Source organism: Pseudomassariella vexata (genome assembly GCF_002105095.1).
Source record: "Pseudomassariella vexata strain CBS 129021 chromosome Unknown BCR38scaffold_7, whole genome shotgun sequence".
In the NCBI taxonomy this organism is placed as follows: Eukaryota; Fungi; Ascomycota; class Sordariomycetes; order Amphisphaeriales; family Pseudomassariaceae; genus Pseudomassariella; species Pseudomassariella vexata.
The window spans coordinates 2046300-2064536 of NW_024467962.1; the positions used below are offsets into that span (position 1 = coordinate 2046300).

Consider the following 18237-nt stretch of genomic DNA (forward strand, 5'->3'; position numbering starts at 1 on the left):
TTATGGTATCCGCCGTATGGAGGTGCTTCTTAACGGTGTATAAGTGGGAATGAAAAATTCACAGTGTACCATTCCAGATAAGTTTTTCCTGTGGCAAGTTGAGTTGTGCCCAAACTCAATATGATGAATCTGCTTCAAATGGCCCGAAGGGATCGTTCTGCTTGATAGACAGATGCCGACGGAACCAGGCCTCGATGAGGACAAATCAAGGCGGTGTGGGCGATGTTGTTGTTGTTGATGAGGAGCATCCTTTGTCATTCTTTGTAAAAGGTGCTCGGGACCGAATATGGTGGAGTCATGAAGTGGACATCTTTGCATATTGGTGAGCAATTACGTGTATCGAAGCGGCCTATCAACCCAGGCAGAGTAACCGGTATACCACAAACTCCAATTTAGATAACTTTAGTGCCACTGCATTGATATAAATACCTGAGTATAAGGAATGAGCGGGAGACAAACAGGATTATGAACATAAACGAAATGGCCTATACTGTAGGAGGCTGAATACAAAGAACATTTATTTCGTCTACAAAACATGCTATAGTCAGAAAAATGGAGCAGGGTATGGTAGTATTGTCTGTGACAGTTGTTGTGACTATAACAGAGAGCAAGCAAGTGAAAGCTTCGTGCGGTACTGGAATAGGTCGTCCCTCAGGGGCTAGTATATTAAGCATGGCAAGTAATAGTGTAATACTATATCGACTCCGGCAGGTTTTGCGATTACTACGAAGCCAAGTCTTGAAACCTTGGCTTAACGGTAATAGAAACGGACATTGCCACAGCAGTGGTAGAGTGTTAAGTTCCCTTAGTACCGCAGGTGGCATAGTAAGGAATGCCAAAGACGTAAAGAGCAGGACTTCTATTCCCTCAATGACAAAGTTATGTTAGAGCCCTATGAATCTAGGTAGTCCAAAATTTCGTTTCATGAGGTACACTGGACATAAACTATGACGGTTCGTACGTCCTTGCTTTGTGGACATTACGAATGCCTTGGTGTCATTTCTTCAACAGCTGTTAGGGAGATGATGGCTAGTAAACATGAAGAATATGGGAAGGAACACAGCTGAGACAGAAGTATAGTTGAATTGATTTATCATCACAGACTTGACAGAATAAACCCAGTGTTACTACTACTACTACTACTCCTCCTCCTCCTCGGTCAATATAGGAACGGACATACATTCTCGTCAGAACGGATTAATTCAAAGCGCTTGCCACTCCTGCTTCTCGTCATTAAAGTAATATGGGGTTCAAGTCGTCTACCATCAATTGATGCCGCCACTAGTCCTTGGCGGGGAGTGTTGACTCTAAGCTTACTGCGATATCCCATCTCTGCAACTGCCATTCATGTCGTGACTTCCTGGAAGACTTGCATCCCACGGCGGTCGGCTGGGATATCCAAGCACCTAAGGTGGGTATTGATTTGTATTAGTTCTTCACATGAAGTGTTGCAATAGTAATAGCTGGACTCAAATTCTTTCAGATTCTGTGTCTCCCGGCAGCTGCCATTGTTACCGTACTTTCAGCTCAGACATCTGATAGAGCTTTCATGCGCTGAAGGCAGGCACGAGGTACAAAGCCAGGATTCTACCCTTGCGCAAGACAACGTCAGGCTTGTTTACGTGCTTGCCCAAAGGTCGTACTACGCTCCTTCTGTAACTTTACGTGGAGTGCTCATGCTTCTTGCCGCTGACCACGTAGAAGCCCAAGCTCACCTCATCTTTTCTCCATCTCCATCACCACCTCCCACTCGCCGATCACTTCACGAAGCTTCATCTATCACAGTTTTGCCAAGGAGAGACGTCCGCTTCCACAGATCTGCTCAAAAGATCTTGTATGCATACAGTCGCTACTTGCTGCACGCACACTCCTTCTTGGTAAGTTGAGTTTCCATCATGCTTCAGCTCTCGATTCCCTCGACGGCCTGGATGCCCCCTCGTGTCTGGTCTTTGTTCCAGCTCTTCCCCCGTCCATTGCTGCCATATCCTATGCCATCGTATCCTACAAAATAAGACCCGCCTCTACTCCATCTCCCTTTGTGCCTTATTGTTACAATCGTCAGATATGAACACCATTTCGCTCTACTCTGGGCACGATGCCCGCAACGAAGCACTTCAAGACCACCAGAAAGAGGCTCCTCAATCGGCTGAGGCTGGACCAGGTCCAAGATGTGATCTTCACTGGTCCAGACGTCCTCCAGATGAGATTCTACATCAATGGCAAATGCGATGATCCAGGGTCGGCTTTAACGTCGATTCACCACCAGCATTTCTCCCGGACTTTCTTCGATCTCAACTCCATGCCCAGAACATCATTGCTAACACTATTAGACTCTCTGCCCAGACTTCTGCAATTCTACACTTCCTTCACGGCCGTGTTTCCCCGAATCCGACCCAGGATCGTTCCTATCCAACCCTTTTCGTCTGGTATAGCCCAGATAAAAGACGCAACTACAGCCTCTTTGCGTACCCTACCCGGCCCATGGAGTCACGAAGGTACTCGGCGACCGAGCTTTTCGGCCTCCGTGGTTCGCAATCCTCCCAGGCCCTGCTGAGCAAGATTGAGCAAAACCCCGACCTTGGTGAGTTTCGTTCCAGCCCTCTTATCTAAGCCTTTTGCTAACAATACCAGCTGAAATCATCAAAGGAAGTGGCAACAACAGTAACTCGAGACGTGTCAAGAAGCCCAAGGATGAACCCCAGTCTTCCACGGACAGCGAAGAGCAGATCTTGTTCCAAGGCAAGAGACATTCTCGCCCTGCCATCCCATCGTACAACCAGGAGACGGAGTGGAAGTATCGAGGTCGCACGGACTCGGAGCGAACTTCGAATGAACCTGTTCCTGCCCCATCAGGACTCGCCGCCCAGAAGAGCGAGGGTTTTCAGAGGTTCTTTAAGGCTGTGGTGTCTCCAACTCATGTCCGAGTCACAGCTGGCGGAAGAATCGTGCCCAACACTCGAGCCTCAGCATCTCCCACTGCAAAGTGGGACAAAGAGCAATCTGCTGCTGAGAGTGATGGAGGAGACCTAAGCAAACAGGGAACTCGGGAGAGTGCTGCTGCCACAGACGGCAACCCGGACCAGCCTATGGCTCCTCTCCTGGCCCCTCCCATGCCATCTCCCATGTATCCTGGATTCCCTCACATGTACCCCCCGATGGGAGTTCCTTTGCCTTTCTACCAAATCCAGAATGGAATGCCACTTGTCTACGGTGCTCCAAATCCGCAACTGCCGCCTCCCACCATGGCCACTACAGCACAAACTGAACCATCTCGAGGCCAGAATCAAGACAGTGAGCATTCTGGTTCTACGAAAAAGGAAAATGGCCAGGAGACCAAAAAGCCGAAGCCTGCACCCATCAAAATCTCGCCGCCAGAGCAGTTCGACCACACGAAGCCCTTCTACTACAACAGGCAAATCTGCTACCCCCCGTTGGCCTCCGGACAGCTCCAAGCTCCCATGGCGCCACTGCCTGGCCCCTACTTCTCGGGCATCCATCCGGCCTTTGCTGCAGCTCGTGCTGCTGCGTCTTTCGCTCAACCGTCTCCCATGCAATCGCTGGCCAGTCCCAATGGACTTCCACCTGCCAGCCCTTTTGGCCCACCGCTGAGTGCTGGTGCTACAGTCCCTCAACAGTTCACACAAGTCGCACATAAGCCAGCTGCATCTTTGGCAAGTCCACCTGCCACTAATGCTCCGATCACTTCCATCAAGCCCAGCGAGATTACGAAGCGTCAGCTTAACTCGCTGCGGTCGTCCCTCAAGTACTATGAGGATCAATTGCAATACAACAAGCACCAGATCGACGAAAAGTGGACACAGGAACAGAGTGGCGGTATTCGCAAGCTCATTGAACAGTTTGAGCACAACTACAAGATGCAGCAGAACTTTGAGTCGGCCTACTATCCCGGCAGTGACAAAGCCTCGGGTGCCGCCAACACAGGCAAGACGCCTAGCGCAGTACCCAGTCAGACCCCCTCAAGAGCTTCGAGCATGCAAGAGAAGCCAATTGAGACTGCTACCAAAACCGACTCTGTCACATCAACCAGCCATGGCCTCCACGCCCTGAGCCATACTCAGTCCATGGACCAGATCCGACAAAGATCGGTCAAAGACCGACGTCAGAAGGCTGGGATAAACTCTTCTAAGGGCAACGATACTTCAGCCGCTCTTGACGCCCTTGAAGCTCATTTCGATCGAGCTAGGCTACATGATCCCGTCAAGAAGCCCTCGCTCCCTACTGATGCTGCGATGGCACCTCCTTTCGAGCCACGGGCCACGCCCACGTTGCCTTCTCGCTTGAGCAATGGATTGGAGTCAGCTACCGATACAACTGGTTCCAGCGAGTCCCAGTGGCCTGCCATGGCCTTTCTGCCTCCGAGCCAGCCCCTTTGGAACAACACCAACCCTGCTAAGGATCTTTTTAGTGGCACATCCTCTTCCGACATCGGCATAGCTTCCCAAAACCTGGGCGTGGGCAGCTACACGCCGTATCTCGTCGGAAAGCTGCCACACGGTGGCAACCCATACAGTGCTCGTGCAACGGACTATGTGTACCCTCGCGAACTGACGGATGAGGAGAAGCGAGCGCGACACGTCTACTGGGGCCAAGTGTCCAGCAAGGGCCTCGGCCTGCCAAAGTTTGACGGCAAGGATTTCTATCCCCCATCTCCAGTCAAGACCAGTGAAAAGACGGAGGCACCTCCCAAGCTGAAAATCCGTCAACTTCCAACCGGGCAGTCTGCCTCGGACTACAGTTTTGAGCTGCCGAAGACAGAGAACGACCCATTCCGATCCAGTCGGGATACTGGAAGCATCCGTTCGGACAGAAGCGGTCCGAAGGTTAGTCGTGCGGTGCCGATCGTCAATCCTGATACCATGAAACGTGAGGAGGGGAACATGACGCCGTCTCAACCTGCCACCGGCACAGGGGATCTGCGAAAGATTCTCCACAGTGACAATTTCCCAACATTGTCTCCGACCAAGCCTAGCATGAGTTCCGTGAGCGAGAAGAAGGCGACCACGCTGAGTCGCCGGGTTCTTGATAGATCAAGGTGTGTTCAAGCCAATACCATGTTGATATGCCATGGGACTAACCATCAATAGCAACAAATCTGGAAACGACCTTTGGCAGAGCATGTTGAAGAAGGGTTCGACCAGTGCGACGGCTCTTCCTAGTACCATCTCCTCGACCACGGCCACTGGCTATCTGCCTCAGTACTCTGGGTACGCTTCTGCTTTGCTTTCTCCCGCCATTGCAAACGCAAACGGCTCGCCGATGCGTGGCTCGGCAGGCAAGCAAATCGAGCAAGATGACGTTGGCTCCCAGCTACCCACGGAGAAGCTGGGAGAGAATTGCCCGCCGCGAGGAGTTTCAACTCAGCAGGATGAGATCATTGCAGATCTTCATCAGCGTATGCTTCGCGATGCTGAACAGCGCGGCGTTATTGGCCCCGGATGGCGACAGTAAAGGCGAGACGGCATTCTGATCTCACCGAGACTTTCGTCGAAACCGCCATCGATTCCATGATTATACCAATCATGCTTTATCGCTTTCTTCTACCAAGTGCGGGAGAGAAAAATAAGCTGACTTAGCCCCCCTCCACCACCACCACTATCACCCTTTCTCGATGAATCCGAGGACGGACATTTCATCTCATACGTCATCATCCTTTGTACTATTAGCTTCATCTGTATGACCAAGGGCCAAGAGATGCTCACAGATATGAGATATTCTGCTCGGCAATTATCCGAGACAAGGACCAGTCTGTGGACCTGTCTTCCGACATGACGGTATTTGCGTTATTGGCATTTTGAGTTCAGCACAGCCATTGTTGATGGATTCAGAATTGCTTTACATGATGAGGGAACAAAAGAGTTACGAGTCCCGTTGCGTCGCAGATTCAGGGCTAGAGTACTGCTAATAAATTGATTTGACCAATACCTGATTTGTGTTGGCACGTTGATGATCGTGATGCAGTTTCTTCTCTCAAAGCATGGCGAGGCACTGGGATGGAGGCATTGTGTATATCAACAAACCCCCACAGCCTGTTACTCACTGAAGCTGACTACCAAGAAACGGTACATTAGAACGTGCATGTACCTCACCGTCAAATTTCTAACCTCACGAAGATTCATGATAAAAATCTGCAGGTGAGAGCGGTGAAGAGGTCATTTAAAGCACCTCCCCACTTGGTTTTGCTGTCCGCCAGTCATATATCTCGCCTACCATAAAAGTGAAAGACGGGAAGATAAGCTAGCGGTTGATGTATATGTGCCTACCTGTCGCAAAGTTGCTGTAAACTGGGTTATCATACGTTTGTCATGAGTGCACACTGGATTACAACACTTTTCCAGAGGCAAGACACTATGGATGTGCCTGTGGGTTTATGTTAGCCTCGTCCAGGCCTCTGGATGGTTAGATTGTTCGTCACAAGAAGTTGGGGGGAACACGGGGAGCAAAGCTTCGGGATGAACCTCCCATGGAGCAAATCACGAGAGTGAAATGGCCATTGTATGCATTGCAAATGTTCTTTTGGTGTGTCGTGTGTCTAAATGCTGAACCCAAGCAAGCCATCGTCGGGCTTTTGTTTCCGGGACGCCGTGTCAAATATCCCTTCAGCAGCTCGTAAATGCCCAACCATTCGGGTGACGGACGGGGCCGATCGTTCCACCACTGCCACCGAAGCCCGATTCATCCTTTTGTCGTTATCGATTACATGATGATGAATGGGATTGGCTTAAGCCTTGGCCTTTCCCTTGGATCGGAGCTCGCGGCCGACCTTGATGCGCTCCAGGATGCTCTCGCGATCCTTGTCGATCTTGAGCTTGGTGATGACGACGTTGCTGGGGTGGATGCCGAGGGGGACGGACTGGCCCGAGACCTTCTCACGGGAAACACGCTCAATGTGAATGACATATTTGAGACGGTAGACGGAGGTGACCTTGCCCTCGCGGCCCTTCTGGCCACCACGGACAATGGTGACCTCGTCGTCCTTGCGGATGGGAATGCTGCGAACCTGAGAGGTGGGCCAGGTTAGTACAGACCTTCCTACTTTCGAATCGAAGGACTAGTGGATTGATATACTTACATTGTACTTCTCACGCAGCTCCTTGGACAGCGGCGCGCTCATGATGTTGCGGCGCACGCTGGAGGGGGCGCTGAAGTGCGACTTCCTCGACTTGCGTCGGGAGCTGGCGATTCCTTCACAAGGTCAGCATGAAGTTTGGGTTCAACACGGATGATTCAAATACGTACCACTGTTTACCTTCATGGCGGCGATTGTGTTAGTTGTCGGTCGGGTTGATGGGTTGGACAACGAGCTCGAAACAGACGGACTGGACTTCTTCACAGCGAAAAGGTTGCTCAAAACTTGCGCTCTTTCGGCAAAAATTTGGTGGATTTCCTTCCGCTGTGCCCTAAATTTTTGAGATGGTCCAAGCGTTGATGTTTAGCCGTGGTTCTGCCATGGTGCAGCTGGCGACACTTGTGAGTCACAAAGGCCGGATGTCGACTACTCAACGGGGAATCCTAGCGTGGAACTCGGCACTGTTACCCACTATCCGGCCGCAGAACCATGCATTAGAAGTTGATCAATCACAAGTGGACTTCAAGACACCACCAATCATTCTCAGGTAGCGAGACCCAACGCCGTTGCTTATTATCCAGTTGTGTCACCGCCCTTCCAATGAGACCGTTCTGAAGCGAATTATAGCCTCTTATACCTTGTCTGAATGCCCACCAAATGCAACGCGCCGCCCGTCTGCAATGCGAACACGGACGGGACGGGGAACCTGAAGTAGACTGATGCGGCTATGACGGGTATTGACGAGCTCCACACCGTTGAGCTTGCATTTCATCTAGGCCCTTGCTAAACCGGATTTCGCAACCTAGCATCGTCAGTTTACACTAATCTATCAGCCGTTGAAACTTTCGGGTCTCGCTTCTCTAGTGGGAATGGTCACAAGCCTTTGTCGTTAGTGCAAGATATGCTGCCAGGAACTCTATAACTACTAGTTCCAACCATCGAACTCGGGGTCATGGGGCCCTGTTAGAGCTGCTACTCCCCCAAGTCTTGATGAAGTTCATATAGTTGCCTCCCATCAACAATTCCCCTCGCTTCGTTTACATCATCATTCTTATGGCCGACCAAAATCTAGTGAACAGAGACGTGACAAGTCCGGACGAAGTCTTTGGACAGTTCGTTCCTCAGACTGGCGTGGAACAGGGGACAAACCAAGATATCATTGATGAACTTGAAGTGGATTCGAACCGCGCTGATAGTGATTCCGGACTTGGATCTGAATTATCAACGTGGGTTGCACTTGATTATAAGCTCGTTAACAACCTTTAATTAATGATGACTCCATAGGACTTCCACTTCTCTGGGCAGCCGAGTTTTACCCTACAGATATCAGAATGGAAGAAGATATCAGGCGTCCAACGATATATATCACCTTCCAAATGATGTTGTAGGTCTTGGAGAACTGGAGGGGGGCGAGGGGGAGGGGGGAAGGGGGGGATGATAAACTATTACTAACATATATGCTAGCAAGAAATGAACCGGCTTGAGCTGCAACATATGATTTTCATCGAGATGTTAGGTCATCGTCTACATCTTGCGCCGATCGATAAAATCAAAATGACCGTAAGCAACTTCCAGAGCACTGGAATGTTTCCCTGTGTCTCTCCTAGAAGCCATTGTTCCAATAAGTTCCCGAGAAATTATATTGACTTCTCTATGTATTGTCAGATCATCTGAGTAGTCAGTGCTAACTGGTGTCTCTATAGCATGCCCTTGATGTGGGCTGTGGAACTGCCAGTACGCGATAGTTACCCTGGAGCCTTATTCTGGTGGGTGTAGGCTGACAACAGCCTCGTCAGACTGGTCTATTGAGTTCGCCGAGTTATACCCACATGTGCAGGTGAGGATTTCCCTCAAAAACTCCTGCTTCGCAGCTCGGGGGAATCTGGCGCCTGGAACATTTCAAATTCAAGTTTCGATTACGCCAGGTCTCCCTTTACTGATGTTCGACTGTACGCAGGTAATTGGAACGGATTTGAGCCCTATCCAGCCCCGATACGCTCCATCGAACTGCACTTTTTATATCGACGATGCAACCAAAGAATGGATGTTCTACGAGAGGTTTGACTGTAAGCCCGCAGATCTACAAAATGAGCTTCTGCACTCTGAGCTAATCCAAAATCGTGAGATATTCACCTTCGCGCCCTTACGATGGGGATAACGGACTGGGACAAGCTAGTTGATCAAGCCTATAAACACTTGCAGCCCGGAGGCTATCTGGAGCTACAGGTCCGTGTCGAGCTTACTCACCTCGAATGGTGAAATTATGGACAGTCACTAACTGCCTTTCAGGAATTCCACATGCCACTCGAGAGTTCGGATGGTTCGCTCAAGCCGGATTCGGCGCTGGCGACATGGGGACGAAATGTTCAAGAGATATGTGGTAGACTCGGCATCAATGTAAAAGCAGCTCTGGAACATCCCGACAGGCTCCGTCAAAGGGGTTTCCAAGCCGTCGAGGAGGCGCATCTCCCTGTCCCCATCGGCCCCTGGGCCAAAGGTCTTCCGCAGAAGCGAATTGGGTGGATGGCCCGAAAAGACCTTTACGAGGGGATTGATGCCATCAGCAGGAGACTGTTACTGATGATGGATGATGGGCAGACCGAGGAGCAAGTCGATGCGCTGCTTGCGCAGTGCAAGGAGGAAATTATGGATCGTTCGGTAAGGCTTCGAGGTCTCCCTAATGTCCGGGCAAGTTGCTAATGCGAACTGTTGTAGATACATTCATATATGACACTGTGAGTCGACCCATTCATCCTCACATTCCTTTCGGAATCACTTTGTACTGACGAGTTTAGTGATGTGACCTGGGGACAGCGGCCTTTTGACGGCTGAACGACCATTTCTTCTTGATTTGACTTACAGGCATCATACTTTGCTAGCAATACACTCCGGGGTAAGTGTATTACACCCACTGAATGGCAGATTTAACCGCAATCCAGCTTAGGATTTGCCAGCTGCACGGCCGCGAGACGACCCAAATTTCAGTGTTGGAAAAATCCAAGTACAGCACCTAGCCTTGGTAGGCGGAAATCCCTTGTCTATATCTACACCACATCTAGACCTCAGAATACAATTGTGTACATACTCAAGGCGCACCTGCTACATTCTTGAAGGTGCCTTGATCATCGTACTTCGCCTCTGCGAACCAGTTAGCCTCTGCACTGAAGCCAACCCATACCCGGGGAAAACAATGCGTAGGTACTTACTGAAAAACGTATAACTCAACGTGACGGTCTCTACCCCCCTCATGTTCATATCGTTCAACAAATCCGGATCCAAATAGAAAAATACAGGCATATCGACCGTCTCGCCGGCATTCAACCGCTGCTCTTCAAAACAGAAACACTGGATCTTGCTGAAATAGGGCGCCGTCTGGGCCGGAGTGACACTGTACGTAGCCACGCCGATGATATCGTGCTCCGAGGTGTTGGTCGCCGTGTAGAAGGCCAGCGCCGTTTCTCCGGGGAGGACCCGCACCTCGCGCTGCTGCGGGGTGAACTTCCAGGGCAGAATGTCGGAGACGGACGCATTGAAGGTGACGCGGATGCGCTTGGCGTCGGTGACGGGGACGAGGCGCGAGGCTGGGTCGAAGTTTGGATCGGAGGAGGCGTCGCCGCCGTGGCCGGGGGCGCGGACCGGTTGGCCGCCCCAGCCGGTGGTTTGGCAGATCTGAGGGGCACATCAGCGTTAGAAAGTTTCAAGCAAGTAGGCAGAGTAAAGGGGCAGAAGATTAGGAAGCGAAGAGAAGAGACGCACCATCTTGTACATCGGCACGGAACCATAGGAAAAGGCGACGGTGCCGAGGATGATGCTGAGCGTGTAAAACCTGCGAAACGAGGCATTGAGCGCTTGGATTTCCGAGACGACATGTCGCCTACGAGACAGAGGAGGAATTCTATGTACATGGTCGTCCGGTTCTTGAACTTGTAGTACTCCCGCAGCTGCTCCATTGCCGGCGCCGCTTGCGCCTTCTTCGGTGGGCTACTCGACACAGCTCTGCGGGACGCCTCGAATTTGGACTGTCGCCCTTGGGCAAGTGCACGGCGGCAAGATGAGCAGGCCCATGATGGGCTCGGCTTGAAGGATTGCCATGGTATTCGCGGGAGGCTGTTCATCGTGAGGTGGAACGCGGATGGTGCAGTTCTCAAAAGTCGCTGCTGAGGTGCAATGATGTCGTCTGTTCGAGCTTTCGAGCTCCGTGGATTTTGGTTTAGCTCCAAGTGCAGGGATTCAATTTGCTGAGCCCCCGAAGATCTGCGGGCTGGCACCCGGGATCTGCTGCCGGCATCCGATGCGCACACCTTATTCAATGAATGTTCTAGGCCCTGCAGTCACGCATACATACGCATGGAGTACAGAAAATATGATGTATCATTGATTATAGTTTTACAGTTGTCAAATTGGTCATTCTCCCAATGGCATCCTCCCACTCAGGCCAACTTCCCATTTTTGTTCGTGGCCATTCTCTTTACCCCGTTGACCTGCCTGGAAATCCTTGGCTTCACATTCTCCCACACCCTCTCCAATACATCTATGATGAACACTTGAATCAACAGGATTACGACACGGGCCAACCAGTCTGCGATGCCTAGCTGAGGCTGTCGTCCTCGGATGTAAGTTGTATCCACGAATTCGAATGGTAAGCGAGCTCCGAGATGAGCCTGTGCCACGTACAAGCCGCTGCTGAACCCATCTTCATGGAACCCGTATTTGGTCCATGCTCCCGCGTAACTGATATTGCGCTTGTTTTGTATCCGTGGCAACGCATTTTGTGCTTGGATGGCGGATGCAGTGTACAGGGGATGTGAGTACGAGTACCTGCCCTGGATCGTCTCTTCCTTGGGCTCATGGAGCGGATTCAGCGTCACCAACACATCTCCAAATGTCCCTCTCGGTATGTGCTGCAATATGTTCATATTGTACGTCAACGACACCTTGTCGACATCCCGACCGGTCCATGGATTGGACTGTGTTATGTAATTCCAGCTCGTCCACGACTTTGTGTTGACTGGCATGTGCGAAAGGTCTGAGTGAAGTATGCAGTTGTTTTCTGACGTCTTGAAGGCCGACATGATGGTCTTCTCATCCTCCGTCGCAGAGGGCTCAATGATTTGATATGCCTGATCGCCGTGCGTTGCGAGGACGACGTGGTCAAACACATCACTCTTGCCGTTTTCGAAATGGAGGCGTACACGGCCATTCTTTTCATTCGTCAGATGCCTCACCGCTGTCTTCAGAAAGAGGTGGTTGGGCGGGAAGCCCTTCATGACTGCATCGATGTAGGATTTGGCACCGCCTTCCAGGGTCAGCCAGTCTGGCCGTTTCGCTATTGTACTCAGAAGGTGGTGATTCCACCTGTCGTAGCGTCAGCATCTACTGACCAGTGCTTGTTGTCCCTGTGCAAACTCACATGAACCGGATCAGCGTCACGGCTGGAAACTCCAAGCTGCATCTGTCCGGACTCGTACTCCATACGGCGGCTGTCATGGGAATAAGGTAATCATTCTTGAAAGCTTCGGAGTAGCCTTCCCGTTCGAGGTATTGTCCAATGGTTTCGGTATCACTTATAGTGCCTCTCCCACCAGGCCGACTATTCTCGTCTTCTTTCAATAGGTCCAAGGCAAATTGATTGAAGCGGATGATATCAAAGATCAACCTCCACATTTTCAATGAGAAAAGGTTCCTTCTCTGGCAGAAGATAGCATCCAAGCTGGTACCAGCCCACTCGAACCTGCCACGGTCCCGCGAGATGCCAAAGGTCATCTCCGTCGGGACAGTAGGCACTTTGACCTGTTTCAAAAAGTTCATGAAATTAGCTGCAACCTGTCAGCTTCCACGTGTATGAACTTGCGGTGAGCACTATTGACTGACGGTAGGTTGCCTCGTTCAGGACGATGAAGCCCGTATCAACTAAGGTTCGGTACTTCCCCCGCTTCCACTCCACCGTATTCGTGTGGCCTCCGAGCCGGTCGGCAGCCTCATACAGGTAGACATCATGATGGGTGCGGTTGAGAGCCCACAATGCCCCGATACCAGCGCTTCCACTGCCCACGATGGCCACTTTTTTCCTACCGACCCAGTTAACTGATGATGTCATTGATTCTGGTGACAACGACGAGGAGGAGGATCGTAAATATAAGAATGGCGGAGGATACAGGAACTTTAGGTTTAAGTACAAGTCAACGAACACTGTGACAATAAATAAATCGACGATATCTAGCTTTCTGGCACACGGGGGTGCCGTGGAGGCTGAGCCACCAATGGGTCATATGCTAGTTGCTGCGAGTCTCGGATTGGTGGAGTGGTGCGTAAGTGCCCGCTCTCAAACAACTCAGCGACTCCGCTGCCAGCTCTTCATCTTGCCTTAAATAGCATGCATGCGTAGATGCGAGATACGTTCCCACTTACAAATGTTGGCCGTCGGACATTTTCGTTGCAGATGACTGGTTGTTGCGGCAGGGAGATGCTGGGGTAAGGACTCAATTGTGAATAGGTTCTGAGGTGGACTGAAGGTGAGGTTGACTCAAGGGTCTAGCCGAGCGTTGAGAGCGCCAGCCAACTACCCGCCACATCCGGTCGTTATGAAACCCATTTCGGTGGCCGGGTCCGATCCCTAACCCGTCTTCCCCAGAGTTAAACGTGTGTGACAGGATTTCCAAGAAACATTATGGAGCATGTGTAGTTCAACATTGGATGGCAGCACTAGCAAGTCATTTGCCGAAGTATGATACAGTCCTTTACCTTGGGTTGAGGTGCGAAAAACCAATACCATATTACCGTTTCAGGGAATGTAATCCCAATCTTGTGCCAACGCGTTACTTCAGCTGACAAGAGCCACAAAGGACCAGAATACAGGGAATGTACTTGACCTGTGCAGAGCCGTTATACTACGAGGAGTCACGGAAACGGCCGTCTCTGCCCTATCGCGTGCAACAATCAAACGGGTATCAAGCAATCTTCAGAACACGACGCTGAATGCGGGACGGTCTCGTATATGCCAGTAGTCCAACCTTCATGTGCCACCGCCTAGAAGCACTGCACTTGGCAGGTCCTAAGTGGGGGGAGACCACGAGGTTACTGATAAAATTCACGAAATGCTTCTAATGATATGTAAATGTTGGCGCTCAACGGGACCGAATACTCAGGGACAACAAAGCTGCCTAATATCCAATTCTTAGAAGCTCCTTATTCGTCTACCCGGATTATACAACTCCATGTCCTTGTAGGAAATGACGACGTAGAGCCTATTAATTCTGCACCGGGTGGTTCAACTTTCATAATGAAGAAAAGCAGAAAAAAGGCGGAGGACAAGCCCACTAGAATTTTTTGAAGTAAGCCGGGATTCAGACGCTCGGACCATACAATGACGGTTGTGGCTGGTACTCATAGCACTCGAGGCGTTCTTTCTTGTTTCCTGTTGGTGGGTCCACTTGCAATTCCAGAGAGAGTGCTGGACCAGGATACCCAGGAGTAGAATGACGATATGGCCGAGCGTCTCTAATCACCTGTGCAACAACATATCGTCTCTCCTGAATCCAGACTGACATAACTGTCATGAAGTCTCTTCATTTGTTCAGCAAACACCACCATAGAATAATTTGAAAGCACCTGTACCGCTCATTCCGTTCTGTCCATCGCCGGCTGCATGCAGCTCGAGATCGTCTCGTGCTTAGCTGCAGAGTTCAGCCACAATCGCTGGTCTATGCCGTGTTGCGTTGCCCGTGCCAAGATACTTACAACACTTGCGGCTCCATCCATCCATTAGCCATACGTATTCTCGACAGCACGCAGAGAAATAGCCCATTGACACCGACACCTCTACTTCATCATATCTCGTCAACATGGCCAACCCTCTCGACACCGACGCAGGCTCGGAGCTCTTCAGCTCCTACGAAGCCGAGTTCAAGCTCGTGCAAGCCGACCTGACACAGAAGATGGACCAAATCCCCGAACTGTCCGGCGAGCCGCGTAAAGCAGCTATCAACCAAGCCGAGCGCGCCCTCGAGGAAGCCGACGAGCTGTTGGGCCAGCTGCGTCTTGAGAAGCAAAACATTCCGTCGGCAGCCCGCCCCAAGATCAACCAGCGCTTCCGCAACTTCGAGACGGACGTTGACGGGTACAAGCGCAAGCTGCGGAACCTGGCCGACGACCGCGCCGCCCTCTTCGGCAGCCGCTACACGGACAACCCATCGGATGCACAGCTTGAGCAGCGACAACAACTGCTGGCGGGTACGGATAGGCTGGACCGTAGCACGCAGCGGCTGCGCAACTCGCAGGCGTTGGCTAACGATACCGAGGCGATTGGGGCAAGCACGCTGGCCGACTTGCACCAGCAGCGCGAGCGCATCAACCATATTGGGATGACATTTGATGAAAGCGAGGGCTACGTTGATAGGAGTGTAAAGACGCTACGGGGGATGGCGCGTAGGTAATGACGCCTTATACGTCTTGGTTGATAAGGGCTGGTTTGGCTAACGTTGATATCTAGGATGGCTACGAATCGGGTAATCACGATTGCCATTATCACTGTCTTGGTTCTTCTCATTTTCGCCGTCATTTACAGCAAGTTCAAATAGACTGGTCCTCCTCTGGCTGGGACCAGTGAGTGGAGTTTAGGCGTCGGACCTCCCAGCTTTGGAGTGGACTATCGTTACGTTTTTGTTTTTGGTCAATGTCTGATACTGAGGAATGGAATGGGTTGATGCAGCAGCTTGTGTACAGGTACAGCCACCGAACGGCAATATGACATTAAATTCAGAGGGATCACTCCTTGCGCTACTCTTAGCCGTGATTGGCCGCTTCCTATTGCTGTATAGATGCTGCACTTCCTATTATTATATGCTGCGTGGATATCCCATGTCCGCCACCAGCAGATTTCCCAATTTATGAGTTCTTGGGGGGAACAATGCCTACCCTAGTATCCGTCCTGTCGTATCCTCTACGGGTTAGCCACCTATGGAGCGATGTGGCTACTTTGCTTCGATATTACCGATGGAACCACATACGCCCCTTTTCAACCTGATCGGGTAGTATGAAGGTGAACACAGGCCGCAACTTGGGCATGTCGGCCAGCCACTGCCTCTCCATGTCACTGGCCTTGCCCCACCGACCTTTGTGGTCTATAGGCGGCATGAGATCAAACGGAATGCCGTGCTGGTAGCGATAGCTTGTTTTCGGCACGGTCACCACTTCGCCGTCTGGCGTCACAGTTTGCACTGTCTGGGGGAAAGAAGCCGAGTTCATAGTCCGCTTTGCTCCCAGCCAGGCGTCCATGAAACATGACTTGAAATCTGGCCAATACAGAGAGCATCGACTTGCTTCGAACTCAAGCTGCTCGCGGAAAGCTGTGATCTCGGTGGGACAGAAATTCCGGCTTTGCAAACGTCCGAGGAGCTTCAACATGCCCACAACTGCGGCTTCGTCCAGCAGGTCGACAACTCTCACACCATCGTTCCCGAATATGTCCTGGGTTGCCTGAGGGTCCCACGTGCTGTTGACGATAACCGGGCTAGCCGAGAGAATTATTGTATTGAGGCCTTGATAATCAGACCCCGTGGAGGAGAGGGGCATGATCTGCTCCAACAAGCTCCACGGGCTGTGAAGGGGCAGGCTGTCTACGAGAAACTCCTTTGCATTGGCGAAGATGCACCGGTAACTAATCGGCTGCCGGATGGTCGACAGCGGAAAGGACAATATATTGCGCTCAGGAGTGAACCAGGTCATGTGCGAGCCAAGATGGAACACTCTGCCAATGCTCTTTGCTGCGGCCCTTGCTTCGCGACAGGCATTCACGATGCTGGGTGGCAGGAGAATGTCTGCCAACCCTCCATACTTCTGAGGCAGCAAAACCCGCCTGGGGACGGCAAGTATCCATATCTTCTTCCGAATATTCTCATCTCCACATCCAGAAAAATCTGCCCGTTACCCAACGGGCTGAGCAGAGCGTCAATGCCGATGTCGAAGTCGTCCATTGGTTCAGTGTTTTGTGATGTGCTCATCTGGATGACACAAGTGGTTATTTTTAACAAGGTAATATGAAGTTACTCACCAGCTCCTGCCGTTGGAATATCTAAATTTCAAAATTCATTGTTGCCCTGGGGCCTCCTTTCTTTAGGGATAAAATTGTTACAAGGATAAAACGCAGTTCTGTTTCAACGTTGGCGCCTTGCCCGAGGGAATACCATGGCGGAAGCTACACCCAAGCAACTGAGAGCCAGTGAAAACAAGACGGTACGGGAAGTGCCCAATTGTACCACGCCCTGCAGAGATCTGAAAAGTCATGGCATCACTTTCACTGGATGATTATTTTAATGTGTGAATGTACAAGTTTAGATAACACCTGAGCCTTTCACTTCGAGGGTATCCAAGTCTCAACAGCACTTTGCTTCCCATAGATCTATCACATTATTGTTTTCACTACTTGAATCGACGCCTGTTCCGAGGGATGCGTAACGTTAGTTGCAGTATATCCACTGTAAATTGGCTGAACAAGTTATAGAGCGTATATAAATAAATAAACGAGCATATAACCTGAGGGATTCAACCCTCAGATGATGACTCTGTACAGATACTGTATTGGTTACGATGCTCGATGCGCAGTGTGATGTGTGTATTGGCTGCTCGGAGTGCTATGTAAGAAGTTACATCTCAGGTAGATAGGCAGGTGCCGACATTTTTATCTACACAAGCGATTTCACTGCCTTAGGCACCACCTCAGGCACCACCTCAGGCACACATATGGCGCTCAATCCCACATAACCTAATGATTTAGATGACGACAAGCACTGGCACAGGTGACATCAGACGACAAAACATTCCAGTGCTTTATCAGGCGAGGCAAGTTGGATTGGACCGACAAAAGCTCGAGCAAGAACCGCTCAAAACGTTTTATGACTTCATTGTCAGATGCAGTGTGTTTAAGCAACTTTATAGTTGTGATTGGGACATTACTCTAGCTTGAGGTGGCTGCGCCTTATTGTTGAGATACTCAAAGTGCCTCTCAGGGTGGTGTTCCTGTGCCTAGCTGTTCTCGAGGGTCCCTACCTGGATAATGCGTGAGCTCCTGCAGGGCCGCCGGCATAAAATCGTGGGCACAACGTGAGCGTAGGAATACGCGCCACCAAATTTGTGGTATTGGTACGAGGCCTGTC

The 18237-nt window shown here is 50.9% G+C and overlaps 7 protein-coding genes across 7 annotated transcripts; 3 read left to right on the top strand and 4 right to left on the bottom strand.

Annotated features, from left to right (window-relative positions):
* The first annotated feature begins 3309 nt into the window (after positions 1-3309).
* Positions 3310-5208, top strand: BCR38DRAFT_212777 (uncharacterized protein). The gene has a single exon (XM_040854171.1). The coding sequence runs from the start codon at positions 3459-3461 to the stop codon at positions 5103-5105; it is 1647 nt and encodes a 548-aa protein (XP_040715772.1). The 5' UTR covers positions 3310-3458; the 3' UTR covers positions 5106-5208.
* A 1531-nt stretch (positions 5209-6739) lies between these two features.
* Positions 6740-7273, bottom strand: BCR38DRAFT_485518 (ribosomal protein L24; the record flags this gene model as incomplete). The annotated part of the gene is made up of 3 exons (XM_040863895.1): positions 6740-7018; positions 7091-7203; positions 7258-7273. 3 exons carry the CDS (start codon positions 7271-7273, stop codon positions 6740-6742), a joined length of 408 nt encoding a protein of 135 aa, XP_040715773.1.
* A 635-nt stretch (positions 7274-7908) lies between these two features.
* Positions 7909-10225, top strand: BCR38DRAFT_212815 (S-adenosyl-L-methionine-dependent methyltransferase). Its single transcript, XM_040854172.1, has 11 exons — positions 7909-8313; positions 8372-8471; positions 8552-8647; positions 8791-8821; positions 8884-8924; positions 9045-9153; positions 9213-9313; positions 9377-9745; positions 9803-9822; positions 9883-9980; positions 10027-10225. The coding sequence occupies exons 1-10, from the start codon at positions 8141-8143 to the stop codon at positions 9917-9919; spliced, it is 1077 nt and encodes a 358-aa protein (XP_040715774.1). The 5' UTR covers positions 7909-8140; the 3' UTR covers positions 9920-9980; positions 10027-10225.
* BCR38DRAFT_485520 (cytochrome c oxidase assembly protein CtaG/Cox11-domain-containing protein) lies at positions 10173-11202 on the bottom strand (the record flags this gene model as incomplete). The annotated part of the gene is made up of 4 exons (XM_040863896.1): positions 10173-10225; positions 10294-10756; positions 10844-10913; positions 10991-11202. 4 exons carry the CDS (start codon positions 11200-11202, stop codon positions 10173-10175), a joined length of 798 nt encoding a protein of 265 aa, XP_040715775.1.
* A 249-nt stretch (positions 11203-11451) lies between these two features.
* BCR38DRAFT_434902 (amine oxidase) lies at positions 11452-13873 on the bottom strand. The gene is made up of 4 exons (XM_040860333.1): positions 13496-13873; positions 12959-13155; positions 12498-12903; positions 11452-12442 (listed from the first exon to the last, which is right to left on the bottom strand). Exons 1-4 carry the CDS (start codon positions 13513-13515, stop codon positions 11518-11520), a joined length of 1548 nt encoding a protein of 515 aa, XP_040715776.1. The 5' UTR covers positions 13516-13873; the 3' UTR covers positions 11452-11517.
* Positions 13874-14454: 581 nt separating this feature from the next.
* BCR38DRAFT_434903 (t-SNARE) lies at positions 14455-15852 on the top strand. The gene is made up of 2 exons (XM_040860334.1): positions 14455-15515; positions 15576-15852. The coding sequence occupies exons 1-2, from the start codon at positions 14929-14931 to the stop codon at positions 15661-15663; spliced, it is 675 nt and encodes a 224-aa protein (XP_040715777.1). The 5' UTR covers positions 14455-14928; the 3' UTR covers positions 15664-15852.
* Positions 15853-16024: 172 nt separating this feature from the next.
* On the bottom strand, positions 16025-16954 carry BCR38DRAFT_434905 (uncharacterized protein). Its single transcript, XM_040860335.1, has one exon. The coding sequence runs from the start codon at positions 16808-16810 to the stop codon at positions 16073-16075; it is 738 nt and encodes a 245-aa protein (XP_040715778.1). The 5' UTR covers positions 16811-16954; the 3' UTR covers positions 16025-16072.
* Positions 16955-18237: the final 1283 nt, after the last annotated feature.

Coding starts and splice junctions, on each gene's coding strand:
- BCR38DRAFT_212777 (XM_040854171.1), top strand. CDS start 3,459: ATGGCGCCACTGCCTGGCCCCTACTTCTCGGGCATCCATCCGGCCTTT.
- BCR38DRAFT_212815 (XM_040854172.1), top strand. CDS start 8,141: ATGGCCGACCAAAATCTAGTGAACAGAGACGTGACAAGTCCGGACGAA. Junction 9,154..9,212: donor GTTCTACGAGAGGTTTGACT/GTAAGCCCGCAG, acceptor CAAAATCGTGAG/ATATTCACCTTCGCGCCCTT. Junction 9,314..9,376: donor GAGGCTATCTGGAGCTACAG/GTCCGTGTCGAG, acceptor ACTGCCTTTCAG/GAATTCCACATGCCACTCGA.
- BCR38DRAFT_434905 (XM_040860335.1), bottom strand. CDS start 16,810: ATGACCTGGTTCACTCCTGAGCGCAATATATTGTCCTTTCCGCTGTCG.
- BCR38DRAFT_434903 (XM_040860334.1), top strand. CDS start 14,929: ATGGCCAACCCTCTCGACACCGACGCAGGCTCGGAGCTCTTCAGCTCC. Junction 15,516..15,575: donor CTACGGGGGATGGCGCGTAG/GTAATGACGCCT, acceptor GTTGATATCTAG/GATGGCTACGAATCGGGTAA.
- BCR38DRAFT_434902 (XM_040860333.1), bottom strand. CDS start 13,515: ATGTCCGACGGCCAACATTT. Junction 13,156..13,495: donor ATGTCCGACGGCCAACATTT/GTAAGTGGGAAC, acceptor CTGGGTCGGTAG/GAAAAAAGTGGCCATCGTGG. Junction 12,904..12,958: donor CCTGAACGAGGCAACCTACC/GTCAGTCAATAG, acceptor GACAGGTTGCAG/CTAATTTCATGAACTTTTTG.